At 42.6% G+C, this 23095-nt stretch overlaps 1 protein-coding gene across 3 annotated transcripts in view; it reads right to left on the reverse strand.

Moving 5' to 3' along the window:
• Window positions 1–3180: 3180 nt before the first annotated feature.
• Window positions 3181–23095, reverse strand: part of LOC134441210 (uncharacterized) — a 39832-nt gene continuing 19917 nt past the window's right edge. The window contains exons 13-18 of one of the 3 annotated variants that reach the window (XM_063191405.1): window positions 22256–22320; window positions 21670–21816; window positions 18826–20287; window positions 16351–18726; window positions 16144–16231; window positions 3182–4105 (exon numbers count right to left, since the gene is read on the reverse strand). In XM_063191405.1, coding sequence (XP_063047475.1) covers window positions 3471–4105; window positions 16144–16231; window positions 16351–18726; window positions 18826–20287; window positions 21670–21816; window positions 22256–22320 — 4773 coding nt within the window. In that variant the 3' untranslated portion in view covers window positions 3182–3470. Of the gene's footprint in view, window positions 4106–16143; window positions 16232–16350; window positions 20288–21669; window positions 21817–22255; window positions 22321–23095 lie in introns of all 3 variants that reach the window. The other 2 variants (XM_063191404.1, XM_063191403.1) reach the window with 2 other exon arrangements.

Genomic DNA, 23095 nt, shown 5'->3' on the forward strand with positions numbered 1-23095 from the left:
GAATACATTTTTTGTCTTTCATTGTTGAACATCACAAAAACAGGGTGTGTAGACTTTTTATAGGCACTGTAGTTGCACAAATAATTTAATAATTAATCTTTCAATTATAATTCAAAGATAGCTTTCCATCAGACTGCGTTTTCCAATGGATATTCAGTGAGGGCATTCTGATTGTGAAAATATCAGATGACTGGTAGGTACAGGTGGAAGTCTGCACCATCTACTAAGCCAGGATGTTATTTATTGCCAACAATGGTGGACGGCTTTCAAAAATAGCTTTCTATTGAGAGGCAATGGTTTCATTTCAATTTTGCTACCTCTATTATTTGGCGGATGCTGTACATACACTTTTACTAAGAATGGGTTCAGGTCCAGACCCAGACCATCCGCACAAATGGAATTAATACAAAGGCATGGTAAAGCCAGGCTAGCTCATCATATAACAAAAGTAGTATGGTTGCACCCTATCACAGAACAACATGACCACATAATGCCCTATCTGTATTTTGGGACAGGGGCCCTGTGCAGTTGATCCGGCCGGGCAGAGGTTACTTTCACAACTTTGTGGCGGTTATTATTAGTATTAGCTTGATCATTACTACATTTTCTTTTTAGTGCATACATTTTATATATTGTGGTTCTTTATTTTTATATATCATCATAATCATGTATCATCATTATCATTTCACTATGGACAGTGGTAGGCTAATAAGTATTTCATCCCTTGCTCGATTTGTTGGTTTGCTCATTAACAAGTGGTATATGGTTTTTATGTAATTTGAAAGGAATAAAGTATTTGACCCCTCTCGATAAATTAGGCTAATTGGTGGCAAAGCCCTTGTTTTCTAGCATGTTCAGAGTTCAGACGTTTCCTTTAATTGATGACCATGTTTGTGCACATATCATACATAATAAGGGATTTTGAGCCAAACCCTTATTGCTTTTGGCTGTATATTGTGGATTACTGTCATGTTGGGAGACCAGTCAATTACCCACTTTCAGTCTAGTGGTGGAAGGAAGTTGGCACATCCTTTTGTTGGTGTTGTGAGGAAGTTATCCTGTGCCTTAGCCAGACAAATACACTCCAACCACAATGTTACCACTTCCATTCATGATGGTGAGGAAGACATCGTGGGATCATAGGCAGCATTTCTCCTCCTCCAGTGAGTTGTGTTAATGGGTCAATGAGATTTTTGGGGGGATGTGTCAGATGTCGGTGCCCACAAAGTTACATCACATCACATACAAGCTTGTAGAAGTATACAATGAATAGTATAAGTACATAAATGGGAATGTGTTATTTGACTAGCTTTAAGTATGAGGCATGTGTGCTCACATTTTCAGTGAATTTTTAAATAAATATTGAATTCGGCATGCGACTTCATGCCAGATTTTGATTTTCACTTGCTGTGAATTTGAGTTCGACACCCCTGTCTTAGAGCCTAAATATGTACAATGCAGACAAGCTGGAGCATATCATCCTAATAATGCCTTAGGTCTTCAGTGTTCTCTGCTGGTTTTGCCCCATGTTAAATTTAGGCAGTGTGATGACATTTAGTCATTATGCTGCCAAACGCTGGGATAAGCTTTCTGTTTGAATTAGAACTTAAAAAGATTTAAATCAGATTTACTTCCATGCCTTTTCTAATTTGTAAGGTCCATGACCTTTTTTTTAATTTCCGTTTTGGAAAAACACACCATTCCTAATCTAAGTTTTGTCTCAATAACTGTTGGCATTGCAAATCAATTATAAAATGAGGTCTTCATAATGCCAATTTTAAGTTTTGTAAGTAAATGGGCAAAATTTAACACAGCAATTATTTGTAAACATTGGATGATTATTACCCGCTATATACTTTGTAAATACGTTTGCCCTTCATTTCCCCACAATAATTCCAAGCGATACTGTACGGTTATGTCTCTAGGTCAGGGATGTCAAACTCAGGCCCAGGGGGCAAATTTGGCCCGCGAAGCCATTTTATTCGGCCCGCAAGATCATTTTAAAACATCTATTACAGTTGGCCTACATACACCTTAATGTATAGCGTAACATGACTTGAACATGAAATTTGCTGTGTCACGGGATGTGCAGACACATTTGAACTAACAAATATGATGGGAAAGAGTGTGTGTGAAACTTAACTATGAATATGAAGTGCAAGTACACACAATTTTAGTCCATTTTTAAAAATAAATGTTGAGTTCGGCCCGCGACTTCGTTCCAGATTTTGATTTTGGCCCTCAGTCAATTTGAGTTTGACACCCCTGCTCTAGGTGATCTAGGTAACAGGCTCTCCAAAGGAAAATGTGATGTAGAGCAGGGGTTCCCAAACTTTTTTCCCTGCGCACCCCCTTGTACATTTCAATGTGGTTCGCGCACCCCCTGAGCGAATATTTTGGTGTGCTGATGGCCGCGCAAGTATGGATTCACTACTCATTCACTGCATATTAAGCACAGTCGTTTTTGGGGAATCCTCTTTTCCAATAGTCTTGGAATTAAACTACACTTCCAATGGACCGTTCCAGCATATAATGCACCATACTATTAAAAACTACATAATGCTAGATAAAAACTCACATATCCGCCATAGCTCTATTAAGCTCCCGCACCCCCTTATGGCAGGCCACGCACCCCAGTTTGGGAAACCCTGCTGTAGAGGATCAGACACAGATCAGGCTCTACACGTCATCGTAATATAGGGTGCAATTATGCGCTTCTCATTTCTTATAATGGTTCAATCTTGAACTTTATAGTCTCACAGGTGCATAACGGATTTTCATATTTTGAACAGCTTCAACATTTACAGCCACTGAGTGTTTCGATACTATGCCAACTGCTGTCAATTATAATAATAAGACAGAAAACGTGGTGTTTTGAAATATCTGTAAATAGACTGGAATACACCAGTGGTCTGAGCCAGCAATAATTTGTGCATACTGCAATGCTACAGCTGCTGCATTATATGACAAGCCTGGTCATTTAAAAAAAAAAAAAAGCTATTCACATCAATGTTTTGAGCACAACACACTTTTTGAAAGGTTCTTGAAATGAAACAAAACAAACAAAAGTTTGACTTGTCCATTTGTCACCTTACAGTTCCTTAAGTTAAGTTAACTGGAGGGACTGTGTTAAACCAATACTCTAAAATACAACTTCACTAAATTAACGTAGCAATTCGATAGCAAAAGCTTGAAGTGAAAAAAATTTGACATCAAGGAATAGTTCTATCATTCTTTGAGATTTTATTTATAATCTGGTAAAAAAAGAAAAGAAAGAGACAAAATCACGTCAACACATATCTGATACTCTTTGTACAGTCCATACTGAATGCCATCTTACAGTTTTTGTAGTCGATGCTACTACAAGACGCAAAATTAAGTAATCAAACAGCAGCAACATAAACATCTCCATTAGTACACTAAGTAAAAATAAAATAAAACAGCAGTATTTTTTTCTTTCTTCACTGCAACTAAGAGGCACTGCCCTCTTCCTCCTCCTCATTCCATTTCATCAGAAAGTCCTTTATGTTGTTGTTGAAGGTGTCTATGCCCCTGCCTGACAGATGGATACCATCCGGCCGGTAGAGTTCAGGCCGGATGTTGTTGTGTGTGATCACAGCGCCACCCAGCTCCGCCATGACAGCGTGCATGCGCGCATTGATCACCTTGCGCTGCTTGTCCACCATCTTGTGCACGTCGTCCACCATGGTGCCTCCCTGCTTCCAGAAGCGGCGCGGTAGGATGTCCGACCACACCAGTCGGCAGCTGGAGGGCAGGAGGTAGCGCGCCGACGTCAGGTCCCTCCTGATTTGGCTCACCAGCTGCTCCGGGTCCGGCGTGCGGCTGATGTCGTTGCCACCCAGGTGGACGATGAGCATGTCAGGATTGGGCCACGTGAGCTTGAGCTGGTGGAGATGGTGCCCCAGCTGGTCCCAGGTCATGCCCTGCAGCCCCTTCCACCACACCTTCACGCACTTGGGGTCCAGGCCTAGCTGCATCCCGAACTGGGACGCCGTGTTGTTGGCCTTTTTCTCGGCCAGGGCCACCAGGCTGTGGCCGCAAATCCAGATATTCTTACCACCAACTTTGGTGCTCGCCACATTCCCTAGAGGATTGCAACAACAGTATACAATTGCAATTGTGAGCATTTCAGGTATAAACTCTGCTGCATGGATACAAGCGTCCTCCTGCCTGCCACGTAGCTTCTTCTCTACGCTCAGTACTACTTGTCCCACATACTCATTTCCTCTCAATCATTTGACTAGATAATCTCTGTACAAAAATACCTATACTTATATACTAAACCTACCTTTTAAAATGTGCAAATGGGGATGGTATGACTACAGCCACTGAACAATTCTGAACAAATAAACCTGCAAAATACGCTTATGGTTCTTTCCCCATCATCTCTAGAATCTCACATGTTAACCTGAAGATTTGTGTTAAATAGTTATGTATATATCCAAACATCATTTCTTTTCCATTACAAAGACGACATGAAATATATCAAACCTATATACCACGTTCACCTTTTTCTCACCCTTTAGCTTGAAGGTAAAAGCAGGATTCCCAAAAGTTGGAATATAATTGAATTTAAATCCAATTTAAAGGAATAGTCCACCCATTTTTGATTTTCACACATTTGCAGTACTTCCTAGTACACCGTCACACATGAATGTGCATATAATTTCCTTCTCGGTGTGTTCAGTACCGGTACTTAGCTTAATATCAGGAAGTACCATTAGCATCAAGCCACAAATGATCACTTGACATAATTAAATGGCCGTATTGCACTCTGGTGAATTTTACATGCATTTCACAGTTTTTCTCCATAGATTTGGCTAATTTCAACATGGACAAATCCCCTTACCTCCTTGCAGTTTTTCACAAAAGAATGGCATTTCTCATTGCTTTCGTCAAATTTCAAATGCCTTGTACATGTCTCAAATGTCTAGTACTTTTTTGGAAATTGCTATGTACAAATAGCCTACACCGCTAACAAAATGAGCACACATTTAACACATTTTTTAAACAAAGTGATTTTGTTTATCTAAACGGATTAGTCAATTCTCAGTCAAATGGTTCTTCTCTCCATTGTGCAAGTCATCATATGCAAAACAGTCAACCCAATTGGCAAAACCGATTTCATTAAACAGTAAATTCATGCCAGTAATTGGAACTTTAATACTTTGTCAAATATAATTTTACTGCTGTATACACTTGTTTTTCTCTGTTGTTAGTAATTTATTGACATTTCTTCAAACAACATTCTGTAAAGAAAAAATGCTTGATTTGGGATTTGTCCATATTATTTTGAGAATGTAATTTCTGTTTTGATGTGTATTTATATGGGATAGGGGTTTAGTTTTGAAGTAAGAATGAGCAGTTTTTAGGAGATACGTCATTTTGCTAGTTATCAGAAATATTGCGCAGAAGTGTAAGAATGTTTGGCCAAATGGCCCAATAGTTAAAGGAATGTCATCTCAGTTTCAAGAAATGAGCCAAACCAATGGCGAAGTGGTTCATAAGTTCATTTAATTATGTCATATTTGGTATCATAGACTTCCATTGCTATGCTTAATATGGCTATACTGTTAAACTGGACGATGCAAACAGGAAAAAAAGAAATCATGTGTATTCTCATATTTTACCAGGATTTAACTTCATATTAGCAATTTCCTAAAATGAGGTGGACTGTTCCTTTCAGTTTCACAGGCCTGACTCAAACAGGGAATCAAGAGCAGAATTTCAGCCACATTCCTGTGCTTTGGGCACGAGGTCTCACGCGACCACATGTTTTGGGTAACCAATGAGGGTGAATGTTTCAGGGTGACTCCACAAATATGCACAAGGCACTAGTGCTCATAGGCTAGTGGTAAGAAAGCGAGGTAGTTCAGTGTCGCCGCTGTTTGTACTGGAGGATGTCTGATTTTTATTAGCTCTCCTGTAAAAAAAAAAAAGCCTGTTGGCACGTCCATGGACTCTAGAATCCATATACCCAATTCTACAGCTGGATATACAGTACCAAGCCATAACTGCTTACATTTTTACATTACACAAAGCTGATGCTTTTAGCAACCTACTGTAATTTAGGTAAAGGGTATTGGGTGTTGTGCCCGGAGGAGGAATGTTAGGTGGGATGGTATGGGATTCGGCAATCTTTCGATCCCAAGACAGACCTCCCTGGCCATTATGCCACTGCTCCCCAAACATCAAAATGGAGATCCTAATATAATAGGTGTAGTAGTCGAATATCATTAGTCTAGTAGTAGACTAATTATAACTTGCTCTGCGTAGGGAGCTTGGGGTGAAAACCCTGCCTTTTTCATCCTGTAAATGCCCCTATTAACATTTCAAGTTCTGTGACTGGCCGCTACCCTGAAGCGCAGTCCTGGGACCTCACCTCCTAAACACGTACCTCTTCCAATCTAATTCAACATCCATTTCTTTCTACTGCCGGGGGACACCCAGCTCTTCCAATCAGGCAAACTAACCAACCCTAAGTCCTCCCAAAAACCGTACCATACCATCTACAGTCTTCCCCATTTCCTTTTCTAGATCTACCTCTCAAATGGCTGAGGTCAACTGTTCACATTATTAACAAAAAACTGTAAGCCCTTATCAGAGTATCTGCATTGGCCCCAAGTTAATCTCGCACAGCTCACGCAACTACAAAGCTCTGGTCATCTTGATCTCGTCTGCTTGCCTTAATTTTTCAGAGGGCCACCATATCCTCCACATTTCTAATGCCTCTAGAGGTATGTGTAACCGAGGTCTTCCTGAGCAATTTGCCAATTCCGGCTCGAAAATGCAACCTCCAGCAATCGTCTGGCATGGTAGGCTGGCTAATACCAGGCTCTCTCACAAGTGATATAATCTGGAGGCCACCTATAGAAATTCTTGTAGTAGAGGTGTGGTTTACGATTGCCCATGGCCATTTATTGAGACAGTCCCTGCAGGAATTCACTGGGATGGCCCGATGCCCGATGGTGCATGAGGATTTCCAGAAAATAGTGATAAAAGTTGTGCTGCTTTTTACACTATTGTTGAGATTTTGTTGTGGCGGAAAGTGAAAGTTCCAATTTGTTGTGATTTTTAAAAAATTAAACTTGAGGGATTTTGAATAACCCACTGTAACGGTAACATGGGTTTCCCACACTTGAAAGTAAAAGGATGCTCGCACATTCCACTCGTCTCATGGTTTATTTTATTTATTTATTTTGTACATTTTTAGCAGTCATTTTGGTAGTTTGAGGTAGGTGGAATTCTAGGTCTAGTAGTAGTGGTAACAAAAGTTGCATGTTTTAGAACAGAAGGTGGAAAACCCTTGAAAGCATACAAACATAATAAATATTTATTAAGGATTACTACGAGTGCTGTGTTTGCACTTGCTGATGAAAGCAAAGTCCTGTAGGCTTTCCGGTGTTCTCTTTCAGTCAAGTCATCTCACCCTCTCTATGGAACTACGCTCTCAGCTGTACGATTTGATGAAGGCCTTGGCAATCACGCCGGAGGTCCAATGAGCTGTGTCGTAGACAGGATGTCCACTTTGTCAAAACCAAATGGTTTGCTCGCAAATCCTCACTTTTCCTCTCTTCGTCTGGCTATTTCGCCAACTCTGGGTTTAACTGTCCACAAGAAGTACCTACAGTACATTCACTGGGAGCCCAGTCTCGACAAGACCTTCGTCTCTACCAAGAAAGAGTTTTTTTTACTCTGGATGAGTATAATTACGCAGTTTCAATTTTGGACATTGAATACCTTCATCTTAACCTGTGTAAATTGCTGAGTGGCTGACTAGTCGCTGGGCCTGCCAGCAGGGCCGGTTCTGGCTTATTTGGCACCCTAGGCGAGTTTGAGTGAGTAGGCTACTAACAGCTACTTGATTTCATTGCTTGGCATACTTGGCTAATGTTAGCATGCTAACTAGCGATTTCTCAGATCAAAAGCAAAGCTCTTTTTCCCTCTAATTCCAAACAGTAGCCTCATAACTATTAGGCTTTCCATTATCACAAACGGTTGCTGATTAAATCACATAGTTCCAAAACACCCTCTGCAACTCCTGCATCATGCAATGACTGGTTTAATGAGAACATAACAATTCTCCACCCAGCAGAGCAACACTGCTGTTGGCGCTTGCCCTCTCTGTCTCTCGAGTGAGTCTCCAAAATTCAAAATATATCGCACGCTGTCACTCGTCCCGCCCCCTTTCTCAGGACTGTCTGTTTATTGGTTCACAGACTTCCCAGAGACAGTTGAAAGCGATATTACTATTGGCTGAGGGGCGTTTTGCCGTGAGGAGCGCTTTCGCCAGGCTTTGTTGATTGCGACTTCATAAAAAAAACTCCATATCGCAAAATTACGCATCGGAGAGCGCCATTTCGGCGCTCCTTCTTCACATTGCGCTCTAGGCGACCGCCTAGCCGGCCTATGCTTAAAACCGGCCCTGCCTGCCAGCAGTGTTAGCTTTTTACCGTAGCATTATAGCTAGCTTGGCTAACCTTTTGAAAGCTCCCGACTAGCTCAGTAATGCCTACCGCTTCATTCCAGGGACTAACAATGAAGGACCCCTAGTTCTACCATAGATGAGGGTTCATCATTTGTTGCCAAGGACCAAGGACCTCGTCAACCAGCGTACTCCCATAGAGATGGCTCTCTCATCTCCTTTAGCGAACCAGGGACATATCCATGTCCTAATGTTCTCTTTCCTTCCTTACCCTGTGTGCCATAGTTTTGTGGTTGGTAAATGTTTCTCTATCCAACAGTGGTGCATATGCTTCGTTTCAAACTAAGAACTAAGCACAAATGTGCCCCTTGTTCTAGAAATGCCATTGGTCTGTTAATCAGTGTTGTGATCGGCTTCTGTTCAGTGCAGCCAAATTGTGCTGTGCGCACTTCGGAGGCACTTACCAACAGCTAGATGTAATTGTAGTTCTGGTGTTGTCTAACTTGCCTGTTCCGATTCTTACCGTCCCTAATCCACGATTTTTCAGCAAACCATGTTCTTTTCACAAGGACCATTCCCAAATAGCAAAATATGAATGGCTGAGTTTTGGCCAAAAACTGCCATGCCATTTTAGCAAGCTTCCAAATGGGTCTCAGGACCTACAGTGACCCAAATTTGGCATGCCAAAATCAACCAAAATCAGCCATACATTGGCCAGCACTCACCCAAAAGTCATTCCAAAATTTCCACACTACAGCCTTACAGGACGTTTATATTAATGTGTTTCACAGTCTCGTCCTCTCAGTGTCTCGAAGACGTGTTGTATGCACACACAAACCTTGCCCTGTCTAAACAAAGCAGAGGTAAATGCCTGAAATGTGAAAATGCCTTCATCAGGGCATGCATAAACGGGCATAAGCAAAAAAAAAACACGGGCTGCAGGTCTATAACATGTAGCTAAATAATATGATCATTGATGTGTAAGCAAACAAATGGAAAACATCATGCAGCGCAATCTACAATTGAAGCGTCAAGTATTTCTCTCACATCGACAACAGCTGAGCTGATAAGTATGGAATCCATGATTATATCATACACTAACAGGAAGCGGCAAACAAGAGCCGTCCTTTCGCTAGCGGCGAGGCAAAAAAAAAACCCCAACAACCCTCACTCAAAGACGCACTCTCTCTTTCTCTCAAAAGAAATCTGATGACTGCTTCTATATTCATTTTTCTTTCAACTTTTTTTTTTTTCATGACAAAGTTAAGCACCTTGCGTAGGCCTATTAAAAGTGTCATGTTTTGTCCATTTGAGGGTGTAGAGCACACTTCCTGTTTTTTCTTAGCAAAAAATATGTTTGACATATCTCCAGCAGAAAATATGAAGTCTTTTGTAACTTTAATGACTTTCAGACGGGGGAGGGGCCAAAAGGGTGCCAAAAGTTGCTGGAGATCACAGTGATTGGTTTTAAGTTACGATATCGCACAGAATTTGTGGGACTTCACATAAGTTGCAAAAAAGGTGCAAATCGTAAATTCCTGGAGGGACTGATTGAGCGTTACAAATGTATAATTTGGCATGTAAGTAGCCCATTGACAATCGTGTCAGTTGCATTAAAACTGCAGGCTTCATTTGCCGCCATTGCCTTTCCATTCCTCCCCAATTGGTTCCCTCTCCGATTGGTTCCTTATCTCTAAGATGGACTTTGGTGCTGGCATCCATGCTGTCTTTCAGATTTAAGTGATCATGCAAAGCAGCATGGGATTTTCCAGGCTACTGGTATGGCAGCACAGGTGCTCAGTAATTATTGTATCTATGTAAGGCTTTGAGAGTGGTTTACTAATGTTCTACCAGTAGCAGCAAGTTGGCATCAGTTACAGGCTGCTAGTAGAAGCTACAGCCAGACTACAACATTTACTCTGACTTGGGCTACCAGCAGAGCAAGTGGGGACTACTGCATCGTCAACTTAAAAGTAGTTGTGCAGGTTAACCATAACTGATGATTAATATGTACTTAAAACCTCTTAAACTTAGGGACAAATTTTGCGTTTTTTAAGGTTTCGCACATCTACTTAAATGGTTCCTGTCCACAGGAACCCATCATGTAGTGGCTGGTACCATTTGAAAGTAGAGACCCTGTAGAATCCACAGGATTCTTTTTCAGTAGACATGTTTTCATTGCACATGTTAAACCTAGGCCTACTACTTTCACATGTTTTTTAGCCAGCATAAACTCTTATCCTGTAGTCTACCGCCTGTAACTAAAATCTTAATGGAGTGTAGCAGGAGCAGCGTTGTCCAACATATGATCTGTCTATCTGTAAATCTATCTATAGCTATATACAGTATGTACACTCGCCTCCAAAAGAGTTGTCGCCTACCCATCTGTTTGGAATAACAGCTAATAACCTGACTTTCAATCAATCACTTGGCTTCAGAAGTCACTCATATGAAAGCTACAACCCTCTCAAATGAAAATGAATGTACAAAAATACATTTCATGCACCAAAGAAAGATTGACCCTTTAATGAACACAGACAGGGCAGATTTTGACAAGACAAAAGTTTTGTCGCCTATCGAACATCATGTGAAAATGAGCAGATAAGTCACTTCAAAACACTTCAAATACGCAGATCGGGTGTCATACTTAATCACTGATTCACTCACACCTCTCCAGAAAATCAACTTTGGCCTTAGGTGTATGTTTAGGGTCATTGTAATCATGGAAAGCAACACAATGAAAATCAATGGAGTTCAATGAGAGATGGTGACATATTTGCTATTCGTAGAGCAATACATTTTTAACTTCATGATGTCATCAATGATAAAAGCCCTCACACACCAGCAGCATGCGTGCAGCTCCACATAAGAGCTGTATCCCTCCCATGTTTGACTTTAGGCACCATGTATTTTTTCCAAATTCTTCACCTTTAACACCAAAGAAGTCTCTCCCACTGTCCTGTCTCAAAAAAGCCAGCGTATGCCAAGAGTATGTCAGGCCTAATTCTGACAAAAAATGAAGGCTAATGGGACTCATACTCTGAAGTCAAGATCCCAAGATCAACCATTTTAGAACTGATAGCATCAGAACTATATGGTGTTGGAGACGAAGAATATGAAAAAAGAGAAATGGTGCATAAAGTGAAACATGGTACAGATACAGCTCTTATGAGGAGCTGCATGCATGCTGCAGGTGTTTGAGGGCTTTTATCTTTGATTAAATCATGAAGTTAAACATGTATTGCTCTACGAATAGCGAATATGTCACCATCTCTCATTGAACTCCATTGATTTTCATTGTATTGCTTTCCATGATTACAATGACCCTAAACATACACCTAAGGCCAAAGTCGATTTTCTGGAGAGGTGAGAGTGATTCAGTGATTACGTATGACACCCAATCTGCGTATTTGAAGTGTTTTGAAGTGACTTATCTGCTCATTTTCACATTATGTTCGATAGGCGACAAAACTTTTGTCTTGTGAAAATCTGCCCTGTCTGTGTTCAATAAAGGGTCAATCTTTCGTTGGTGCATGAAATTTATTTTTGTACATACATTTTCATTCGGGAGGGTTGTAGCTTTCATATGAGTGACTTCTGAAGCCAAGTGATTAATTGAAAGTCAGAATATTAGCTGTTATTCCAAACAGATGGATAGGCGACAACTCTTTTGGAGTCGAGTGTATCTATATCCATTTATCTATGAGTTTATAGGCTACAGTAGCCCTACAACTGACATGTCTCTTGCTGCCATCTGCCTCAATGGCTCTAGCTGTGGAGTACCCTTCATCTTAAGTGCAAACATGAAGTCAAGCACTGCTTTATGGGAGAAGAATAACTGACACTTTTTTGTACAACATTGTGTTTTGTGGTTAGCCTGGGCGAATAGCCGACTGTTGACTCCGTCAATCAGTCTGGCAAAAGCCATGAGGAATCCGTCTCCGTGGTCAATGGGAGATAATCTGATCTTACTATATAATTTAAATTAATTGAAGTTCCAAACTCAAATTAAAACCCATATTGTGCTTTATTAGCATGTCTGTTACGTTATAGCATCGCAAAAGCATACAAATAATAACAAAACGAAAGTGTGAATACAGTTACCTTAACCAATCAGTAACAGAGCTCGTGGGTGAGTTCTACGTCACCACTCTCAACTGTTTGCTGATTGGCGAAACACTGAGAGAACCGAGCTCGAGGCTTTTGCCAGACGATGTGCGGAGCCAAAATCTTTGGGTGGAGTACAGAGGATGGCGTCGCGAGGCTATTTTGTGGTACCCAAACACATCAAATACTAACAAGAAAATGGTGGATATCCATTATCAGTTAACCTTCTGAGGCATTGTAAATACTTAATTTCTACTGGCTCAAATTCAGAGGGCAATTTGTGAAATTGACGATAGTCGGCACAGCCAGACTTAATTTGTCAAAAAATTGAGTGAAGCACCACAAAAGTATCTGTGGACCCATGCTAAATTAAATCCAAATTTGATTTGAAATTCAACTAACGTCTGACCCAGACCCATGGGGCCTCTATGCTCAACGCACAGGTCTGTGATGAACAACAGTTAAGTGTGTGCATGCTTTTCTTGAGCAAAGTAAGAGATTTACTGGCTAATACTTGAACATAAAAATGTTCTTAAATATTATGCATACCTCTGACCAGGGGTTGACATTGTCGCCAACCAACCTGCCAAGTATTGGGTAAACCTGGCCAGTGGCTAGTAAGTCTCATTACCCACTTTGATATTGCCTGGCTCTTGCCCGACCTGTAGTTCCGTGCAGCTTCATGAGCTCCACTACTAGGCGTCACCAGGGGGCTCAAGAGCTCAAACACACAGAGGTCTGGTAGGAACCAGGCTAACTTTGAAACGCCACAATGAAGAATGAGCTACCTGCCAGTGTACCCTTTGTGGCTAAAACAGGAGCTTTGCTTAATCCTTGTGAATTGTTTGTATTGACGTTCAGTTACTGTATGACTGCTTTATTTTCTCTTAAGTCGCATGCACATTTATTCGATCCGGCACCATCCCGACTTCACCTGCCGTGGATACTCCCCCCGCCAGCACCGGAGGCAGTTTGTCATAGTAACTTCCTTGTTTGAGAGCTCACAGTTCGGCTGGCCCAGTTGTAAACGTTTTCATGTTCTTGCGAAGTCAACTCTACTTTTCACGAGTAGCCAGCCTTGATAGTACACACACTACTAATGACTCTAAACAGGCTAAAGCCTATGATGACCTTGGGCAAAGCCTCCCTCCCATTCATAATTTATCCATCAAGAGATTCGATCTCTCTCTCTTGCTCACAAACCCTATGACTTTCACGGTTTCATTACTACACTGTAGCCTAGACTTAGTTTCTCTCACTGCCACGTAGTTCGCTAAAGAGGAAAAAGGCACGCTGTGTATTGTGCTAGAAGCTGTCTAAACAAACACAGTGTATGTCGTAATGAAACTCAAGTAGACTTGAGTTCGCTAGCCCTCCCACCTTCTGTTTGCAGCTAACAAAACCAGAGTCCAGCATGGAGCCTGATCACCGGCACTCTGCGCAACCCAACTGAACATGCTCAAAGTCTTCCAACGGAGACCCATGACCACCAACATCCTCCTATTCCCCCAGACGCACTGACACACCAAGCCAACTCTGCCCCAACTGCCCCCAACGTGTGACAATAACCAACCGTCTGGTTGGTGTAGAGACCCCATTGGGAAGCTGTGGTAATAGCACTGATCCCGTTTCATTGAATCAGCTTAGATGCATCATGGTTTAGCTAAATACAACTGACAAACTGGCTAGCAGAAAAGGAGGACTGGCTAGTGAATTGGGGACAAACAACCAGCCACAATGGCCATTGAGTGAAAAGGTTAATGTGAAGCCCTGTCTCTGACCATGTAATAAAAGAATTATGACTATTATAAAGTAAACTGATGACCCCATGTTTCTCCTGTCTATTTTCAATTTAAGTCATTAGGGGCCTCTCTCCTTTTCTTACTTAAGGCTTTAGAGCATTATCTTACTTCAGGCTTTTGTCGATAGTGCACTGAATTGTAACAGTCACAATAAAGTCATTACTAAGTCTGCATTTTATCATCTAAAAAAAATTCTAGACCTGGGGGGCTACATACTATTTCACTCATCACATCTCCCCTTTTCTCCAACCTGCCCTATTTAATGAAGCTTTTACAACTTTAATTACATTTTTCCTTACTTCTACTTTTGCCTTTTTACTTTTTACCTTTTTGGGGACCCTTTGGGCAGGGAAGCTTTTCCTGGTAGGGTTGACTACTGCAATAGCCTTTTCACAGGTCTTTCCAAAAAGACTATCAATCATCTTCTAATCAGTAACTAATCCAAAATACAACTGCAAGGGTTCTCAGAATAACAAAAAGAATTGATCACATTACACTGATTTTAAGGTCACTGGCTGCATTGGCTCCCCGTCATCTGCAGAATCTACTTCCAAGACATTACTACTTGTGTTCAAATCATTAAATGGGTCGGGACCCAGCTACATACTGGATAGGTGTCAGCTGTACACCACCAATCAGGTATCTAAGATCTGTGAAGAAAAACTTGCTGGTTATACCAATTGTCAAAACAAGGTGTGGTGAGGCAGCCTTTAGCTGCTATGGTGCAAAGCTTTGGAACTAGCTTCCAGACAAAGTAAAAAAAAAAAAAAATGCCCCTATTATTGATAGTTAAAGACCAGACCCAAGACAAAGCTTTTCTCAGATGTCTTCTCTTAGAAATCCAAATTATTGACTTGTTTTTGATTTTGTATGTGTATTTTTCTTCACATTTCTTGCTTTTACTCCTTTGTTTTTAACTGCCATGCATTGAGCTTTTGTTTTTCTTCTGCCATGCCTTGTGCTTTTGTTTTTCTTCTATCTTACTTTTTTGTAAAGCACATTGAATTGCATTTGTGTATGAAATGCGCTATAGAAATAAAATTGCCTTGGTTTGCCTTTCTTATTATATTGACTTCATTATATCTTCCCGGTATTGTACAGATTTTAAACTTAACCAAATTAACAGGGACAGTACTTATGTAAACATGTTTGCGTTTGTCTGGTTGCATTTAAGCCCAGTGGGCTTTTGCTGTTTGAAGAACGTCTTTGATGAGGCCAGACACCTTTCTCTGATCAGATCAATAGTCAGGTGTGGCTGCTGGAACGAGGGCCAATAGTATCCCGGTACAAATTGACACAGTACACTACATGGCTGCACATGTGCCACTATGCTAGATTGTCAACTCACCCACATCTTCCTAAATTTCCCTGGGCAAACACATTCTGTTTACATTTACAAAGAATTACACTAATTTAACAATACATATTTAAAATAATTGAACAAATAAACTACAATACAATGAATTATAAGCTACAATGAATTATAAGCTGCAATACAATGAAAATACAATACATGGTCTTTGAAATAACAAATAAGCCACATTTCGAAAGTTAACAATAGACTCATTGCATTAGCACATCATTTCACAAACAAAAAGTAAAAAAGTATTTTCCAAGTAATTACACCAAGGAGGAATACAGTCAAGATAGAAAAAACAGTAAAGCATGAGGTACCAGTGTAATACAGTGTAATACTTACCAGTCACAGATAATAACTTTTAACATCACTGCCGTGACGTCATCCTACTCATTATGGCATACGTACGGCCTACAGAATCAAACCGGTACCTGTTGTAGAGTCCTTTTTCCCGCTCTCCTGCCTGGCCTCCATCAACTTCTTGTTGTTCTGCTTCCAGCGCTGACTGAATTGCTCCAGCTGCACAGTGAAAACACACGTGAAGACAAAGCTCATAACCCCGATGATGCAAGACGTGCTTAGTTCCTAGCACAATATACACCTTCGTCCTCTGAGAATAGGAAGAAATGGTTGCCCACCTTTTTCTTCTGCTTCTCGATCTGAGTCGCAGGTGTCGGTTGAACTGCCGTTGGGTCACTTGTGGCATTGCTTTCTGCCGAGGATTTCCCCGCTTCTTCAGAAGGGTTAGGGTTGTATGGCTGTAGCTCAACGACTTTAAGGTTTCCCATCTTCACAGCAGACAGCTGTTTGACAGTATTCTGAAGGGGCTGGGTCACCAAAACGGGAGGAGTGACGTTCCCTGAAGTTGGAGTGGTCATGCTGCTGGTGGGGATGATGGGGGTAAGGACAGGTGGATATCCAGAATACGAAGAGCTTGTAGGGCTAGCAATTTGTGGTTGACACACCTGTTCAGTTGTATATGTCGGAGCTGGATATGTTTGCGACAGGTAGGTTTGGCCAGCTGTCATAGAGTAAGGATGCTGAACCTCCAATGGTGATGGAAGTGCTAGGGGTTGAAGGGAAGGGTCTTGAAGTGTTGAGTGTTGAAACGTTTGCGGATGTGTTGGGTGCGGCGACATTGCAGAGTGAAAGTTTGGGGGTTGAACGGTTGGAGCTTGGAACATTGGGGGTTGAAATGTTGGGGGCTGAACGGTTGGAGCTTGGAGCATTGGGGATTGAAATGTTGGGGGCTGAAGTGTTGGATGTTGAAGCGTGGGATGTTGAGGCGTTAGTGGAGGCATTGCTGAGTGACTTACCAAAAATGTGGTTGGAGTATGAGGGGGTACAGCACCCGGAGGGCCCATATATGCGTATACTGCCTTAGGAAATTGTGGGTAACTTGATGTAGATGGACCTGGTGGATGAGCAGAAGACAACAGCTGTGCTGGATTTGAAGTTGGTACTGGATCTGGGTACCTGTACTGAGAGGGCACAGGGGGATGGGCTGCGGGTAATAGAATTTCTGGGCTTGAAGCCGATTTTTGCTCTAGGTATCTGAACTGAGAGGTAACGGGTGGATAAGTCGGGGGTACCGGTAATACATTTGCAGGATTTGAGGTTGATTCTGGGTCTGGGTACCCGAACTGACAAGTAACAGCCGTATGGCCCGAGTGTAATACATTTCCTGGTCTTGAAGTTGACTCTGGCTCTGGATAACTGAACTGAGATGATGTAGAGGACAGTAACCTTGCCGGATTTGAAGCAGACTCTGGTGACGATTCAGGTTCAGGACTTGAGGGTTTATTAAGGAACGTCTTTGTTAGCCCACCTTTGGGGTCATACTTCACCAAAACCCGTCGCTTCGATTGCTTCTCAGGTGAAGTGGACCGCAATCTGTCCGCGTCAGGCGAGCTGGTCCGATCATGGTGGTCAACTGGCGAACGATTGCGCTTTTGCCGCTCTATGGCAGCACGCCTTTTCATGTCTGTAAGTTCTCTCACCCTTTTCATCACTTGGGATAACTCAGAATCCCCCAACTCTACGCCTTTAAATTTCAAGAAACTGTGAACCTGCTCGGACATCTGATCTTTGCCCATTTCTCTCCCGGCAGTGTCTGTGACCTCATCGCGTTGAGAGAATCCAGATGCCCTCTCCTCCCTCATCACCTGCTGAGGAGGTACTGACAGCCTGTGTTGTCGCTCGTTGCCCTGTTCACCGTAAAGGAAGTCCTCCTCCTCATCCACACTGGACTTCCTAAGGAACTGCTCTTCCACCAACTGCCCAGTCTTTAAGCTCAGGACTCGTGAAAAGCCACTGCCGTCTTCCACTGGCATCTCGTGGGGCAAAAGGTACTCCTGGTCCTCTTTAAACGGGTCGTAACACTCATCGCCATGCGGGGACATGCTATGTGGTTTCTGCTGAATGGCAGCACTTTCTTTCTCAGCCTCCTTGACCATCTTAGAGAGCAGGTTGCTGTCCACGCCTTTATTCAGGAGGCTGATGAAGCGTGCCATGTTGGAAGAGACTTCAGACCTCTGCTGTTCCGGTTCCTCTTGAGCACGAGGTGGGCTTAGGGGATAGCGGCGAAGAGGAGGCTCAGTAAATCGTCGTTCTGAGGGGGTCTCCCAAAGTGCCGGATGAGGAGATACAGAGGTGTTGGATGTTGGAGTCTCCCAAAGTGCAGGATGAGCTGATGTAGATGCTGAGATGTTGGACGGTGGGCTCTCCCGCAGTGGACGATAAGCAGGTGCTGATACTGATGGGTTGGATGGCTGGTTTTCCCATAGTGCTGGATAAACAGATACTGATGGGTTGATTGATTGAGTCTCCCATAGTGCAGGATGAGCAGGTACAGATGTTGATGTGTTTGATACCATATGCGATGAGTAGGGTACACTGGGCTGGTGAGGAAGAGCTGAACCTTTGGGGTTTGATGACAAGGGAATGGGAAACAGATTGCCAGAGGGTGCTTGATAAATTGATACTTTCTGAGGTGGTGGTCCATCGTCATCATCCTGTTGAAGAAAGAAGTTCAAACAGTTAAAAAGGTAAAAAGTAGAAAGCATAGTAGCAAGTAGCAAGGAAAAAATGATGGGTGTAAAATGGCAATAGACCTTGAGTGGAACTTCAGCCTCTGGGAACTGCTTGGGTTTTTTCAAAATGGACTTGATTGGCGTTTTCGCCAACCGGTCACCTTGGTTACTCTCACGACTTGGAGAGAAGAGCAGCGGAATCTCCGGTTCATCTGTGAGCCGAGATGGAGAGCCCCAAATCGGCTGATGTACCTGTGTAACTTCTAACTCCAATGCCCTTCTCTTGGATGCTATTGCCCTTTGACGAGCCACCTTCTCTTGCACTTCTTCCAGCTCCTTCCGTTTCCTCTCAATCTCTTTATCCATCATCTCACTCCTCATCACTTTAAGATTACCACTCAAGCTGGTTGGCTCAGGAGTGGGCTCCTCCCTATTGACAAAGCCAAAGTTTGGGGCAGTCATCGGTACGGATGCTGCAGCGCTCTGCCTTTTCGGGCTACTGCTCGTACTCCTTCTACACTGTCTGAAGGGGCGCTCCCTGCTCCTGCTCCTGTTGCCCTCACCTCTATGATTTGGACTCTGACTCATCAGCCTCAGATCCCTTTCCCCTTCTTTGTATTTTTCCTGGTTCCTCTCCCTCTGCCTCTCCTTTTCCTTCTCCAGGTCCCGTTCTCTCTCTCTCTCCCTCTCCCTCTCCCTCTCCCGGTCCCGGTCCCGGTCCCGGTCTCTGTCCCTCTCCCTGCCCCGATCCCTACTCCTACTCCTACTCCGCCGACGGCGATCCCTGCCAGTCCTCTCCTTGCTCTGTCCTCGTCTCCTCTCTCTGCTTGAGCTGCGGCTCCTGTGGGACCGTTCCCTACTCCTGCTACGCACTCTCCTGTCTCCGGCGGCCCTCTCCTTGCTTCTGCCACGCCTCCTTTCTGTGCTCGAACTTCGGCGACTTCGACGATGATCTGACCTGCTACCTCCATCTCTGTTTCTGTCATTTTTCTGACTGCTGCTGCTGCTCCTTTTCCCCAAATCCTCTTTGGCCTTGCTCCTGTCGTCTTCCCTGCTTCTGCTACGTGCACGCTTGGTAGCATGCTCTCTGCTTCTACTGATACCGGAACCACTTTCCTTGCTTGCTCCTTTTGCTACCTCCTTGCCTGAGGTTTGACAACTAGGACGATCATCTTTGTCCTGGCTGCGACTCTGACCGCCATCTCTCTGTTCACTGCTGCTGGCCTTGTTTTTGCCTGAAAGCTCTTTGCCCTTAGACTGTTTGCTTACATCAGTACCCTTTTCCACAGACTCTGCAACTTTTTTGCTGCCAATTGGCTGTGTTTGGGTCTGGCTGCCTGTGTTAGACCCCTCTTTACTCTCTGGTTCTTTAACTACATTCAGGTCATTGGTCACAGATTCTTTATTGCCCACCGCCTGCTCCTGTGTGGTGCTGTGTTTTTCACAATCCTTTGCGGTCTCTTGCCGATCGCCTTCAGCCAACTCCTTTTTCACAGCCACTCCATGGTCCATGTAGATGCTGATGGACTGCCCATTTGTTTTGCTGCAGGACAACAATATTTTTAAATGTTTTTTGCCTTTTTAGTACAACTGAAAAAAGACAGTCATTTTATGAAAATGATATTTCATTCATGAAGGGTGTGCCAATTATTCAGTATTACAAACTAAGTATGTATATCAACACTTAACCCTCTTGTTAACTTCACATTTTTAAACATCTGTGATCTTGGGGTCAATTAAGCCCCAGTCATTTAAATGCTTCACGCTTTTTCCTTTAAAAAGTTCAGAGGAGGCCTAGAAGTTCTCTGACGAACCTAAAAGCTATGGGAATAATACAAAAGTTCTTTAGAGAACCTTCAGAGGTCTAAAAGGGCTATCAATGGGTTCCTGAGCCATCAACGAAAAAACCCAGTGTTACTCGTCATGTAAAGGTTCCAGAGACATTTAAAACACCTCAGAGAACTTTTGGAGGTTCCTCCACTGTGGGAAGGAAAAGGCTCATGAAATGTTTTAATTTTTGCAGTGTGGTTAGCAGTTGATGGATTTTGTCAAATGTGGCAGTCGCCCCGGCCCAAAAAAGGTTTGCCTTGAAATTGATTTGTTTAGCCCCCACGTCATCAGATATTAGTGCTTAAAGGGACACTGTGTGTGATTTTTCGTTGTTTATTTCCAGAATTTATACTGCCCATTCACTAATGTTACCTTTTTCAAGAATACTTACCACCACCATCAAATTCTAAGTATTCGTTATGACTGGGAAAATTGCACTTTTCATACATGAAAAGGGGGATCTTCTCCATGGTCCGCCATTTTGAATTTCCAAAAATAGCCATTTTTAGCTGCAAAAAGGACTCTACTTGGACCATACTAGAAAATATTTGTTTATTACTTAGAAAACTTTCATGTAAAGATCAAATTTGGCAATTGGCACCCCAGTTTCAATGAGCAGCATAGTTGCAGTACCTTTTTTGACCATTTCCTGCACAGTGTCCCTTTAAAGCAAAAGAAAAATCCCAATAATTGCATATTTTCATCTCCTTCATGTTTTCAAATCAGATTGCAACACATATTTGCAAAAAGGGGTGCTTAATTTATGTTCTATTCACCCGAAACAATGTTGGGTCAAAGAGACATCCTATACCATACAATGTATAACTGTCCATGTTTCTGCTAACCTTTATTTTTTAATTTTACCAGAAAAATAGACCCGTTGAGATTCAAAATCTCTTCCAGAAGGGTGTCCTGGACAAAATTCAATTGAGGATAGATTACAAATTGAGTTAATACATCAGTTGATTATAGTCTATGTGCCTGTAATATTCAGCACAATTAACCATCTGTAAACATCTGTGTGTGTGGTAGACGGGCAACTCGAGTAGTGGAGAATGCCCAGTAACTATCCCTCAGTGAAAATCAGAATCAGACCTGTCGTGGGCAGTCAGGTCGATCACGTCTTCTTCGCCCTCAGATAGAGTCAAGTCGATCACGTCCTTTCCTTTCTCTTCCATCACTACCACCACCACGTCGTCGTCTTCTGCAGTACAGACGCTGCTCTCTTCTGCATTACTGCTACTGAATGCACAACAGGGACCATCACTTTACATTGCCAACTGACAAGAGTTAGAAGTAGTAGTTCAGGAAGCAAAAAACAAAAAATCTACAGCGCCATGTTTTCCTTCCAGCACAGGTGACTTCACTGAGTGGCACTACGTCTTTATCATAAAAACGGTATCCTCCACACACATTTACCAGACAGTTTAAGGACATACAAAGTTGTGGCATTACTTTTCCTTTCTATAGGCTCTGCTAGCTAAATTTCAAAAGCACATTTAAACATATAATGCAATAATATAATAAAGAGAAAGTCTACCTTCTACTCGACGATGATCATTTCATCATGCTTCATAAAAATGGTATCCTCCACACACATTTAGCAGAGAGTTTAAGGACATGCATGGTAGAATAAACATGGAATACTTTAAGACATCCTCTTTGAAGCTCCACAACTTACCCAATGGATGTTGGTTTGATTGTCTCCTGTGGTGCATTTACAGCAAGATTGATGGTTATTTTCTTCTACAGGAAACATAACACACACACACACACACACACGCACGTACGCACGCACGCACGCACGCACGCACGCACGCACACAAAATGCATGGAATATGAATCAGCTGCATGTTTGTTCGGCCCAAAGCCCCACCATCCTGAAGAAGACTGAGAAAGGTGTTCAGCATGGAGCGGGATGGTCAGTCTCCGGTGAAACTCCGATAATGTGCCAGGCAGTCTGAATAGATATTGTCTTCATACTTCCAGCTGCTACTTTAGAACTGTTCGCTTGAACAAGGGTCAGTGAATAGAGGTGACGTTAAATATTTCTTGATCCCCTAAGACAGTGAATCCGTTCTCTCCCACTATCTCCCTTCATGTGAAACGGCAAGGAAATCACTCAGGTGCATTTCAATTACAATGCAATGCCCCTGAGCTATATCAACAAGAATCTTAATTGTAAAACTGTAACTGTAACTTTTTGGACATGATATATGTTTCTGTCCACTCACATCTATACCAGTTCAATACCCAGAAGAACCTTAACATTTCAGTAGGCGCCATGAAGGAACCAAATTTCGGTACCCAGCCCTAGAGCCTATAAAGGTCATAGGCACACAAAGAGAGCCACTTGTAGAGACACCAGACAACTTCGGCCGGACAATCACGCCTCTTAGCAATCCAACCTACCGTCCTCTCGCCGTACCCTTGGCTTTAACTCGCTGATTCCCCGTCTCCGTGGAGAAAACAATCAAGTCGGCATTCTAAAAAGTAGCCGGAAATCAGGACGCATTGCTGC

The sequence above is a fragment of the Engraulis encrasicolus genome, chromosome 24, assembly GCF_034702125.1.
Source record: "Engraulis encrasicolus isolate BLACKSEA-1 chromosome 24, IST_EnEncr_1.0, whole genome shotgun sequence".
Classification (NCBI taxonomy): Eukaryota; Metazoa; Chordata; class Actinopteri; order Clupeiformes; family Engraulidae; genus Engraulis; species Engraulis encrasicolus.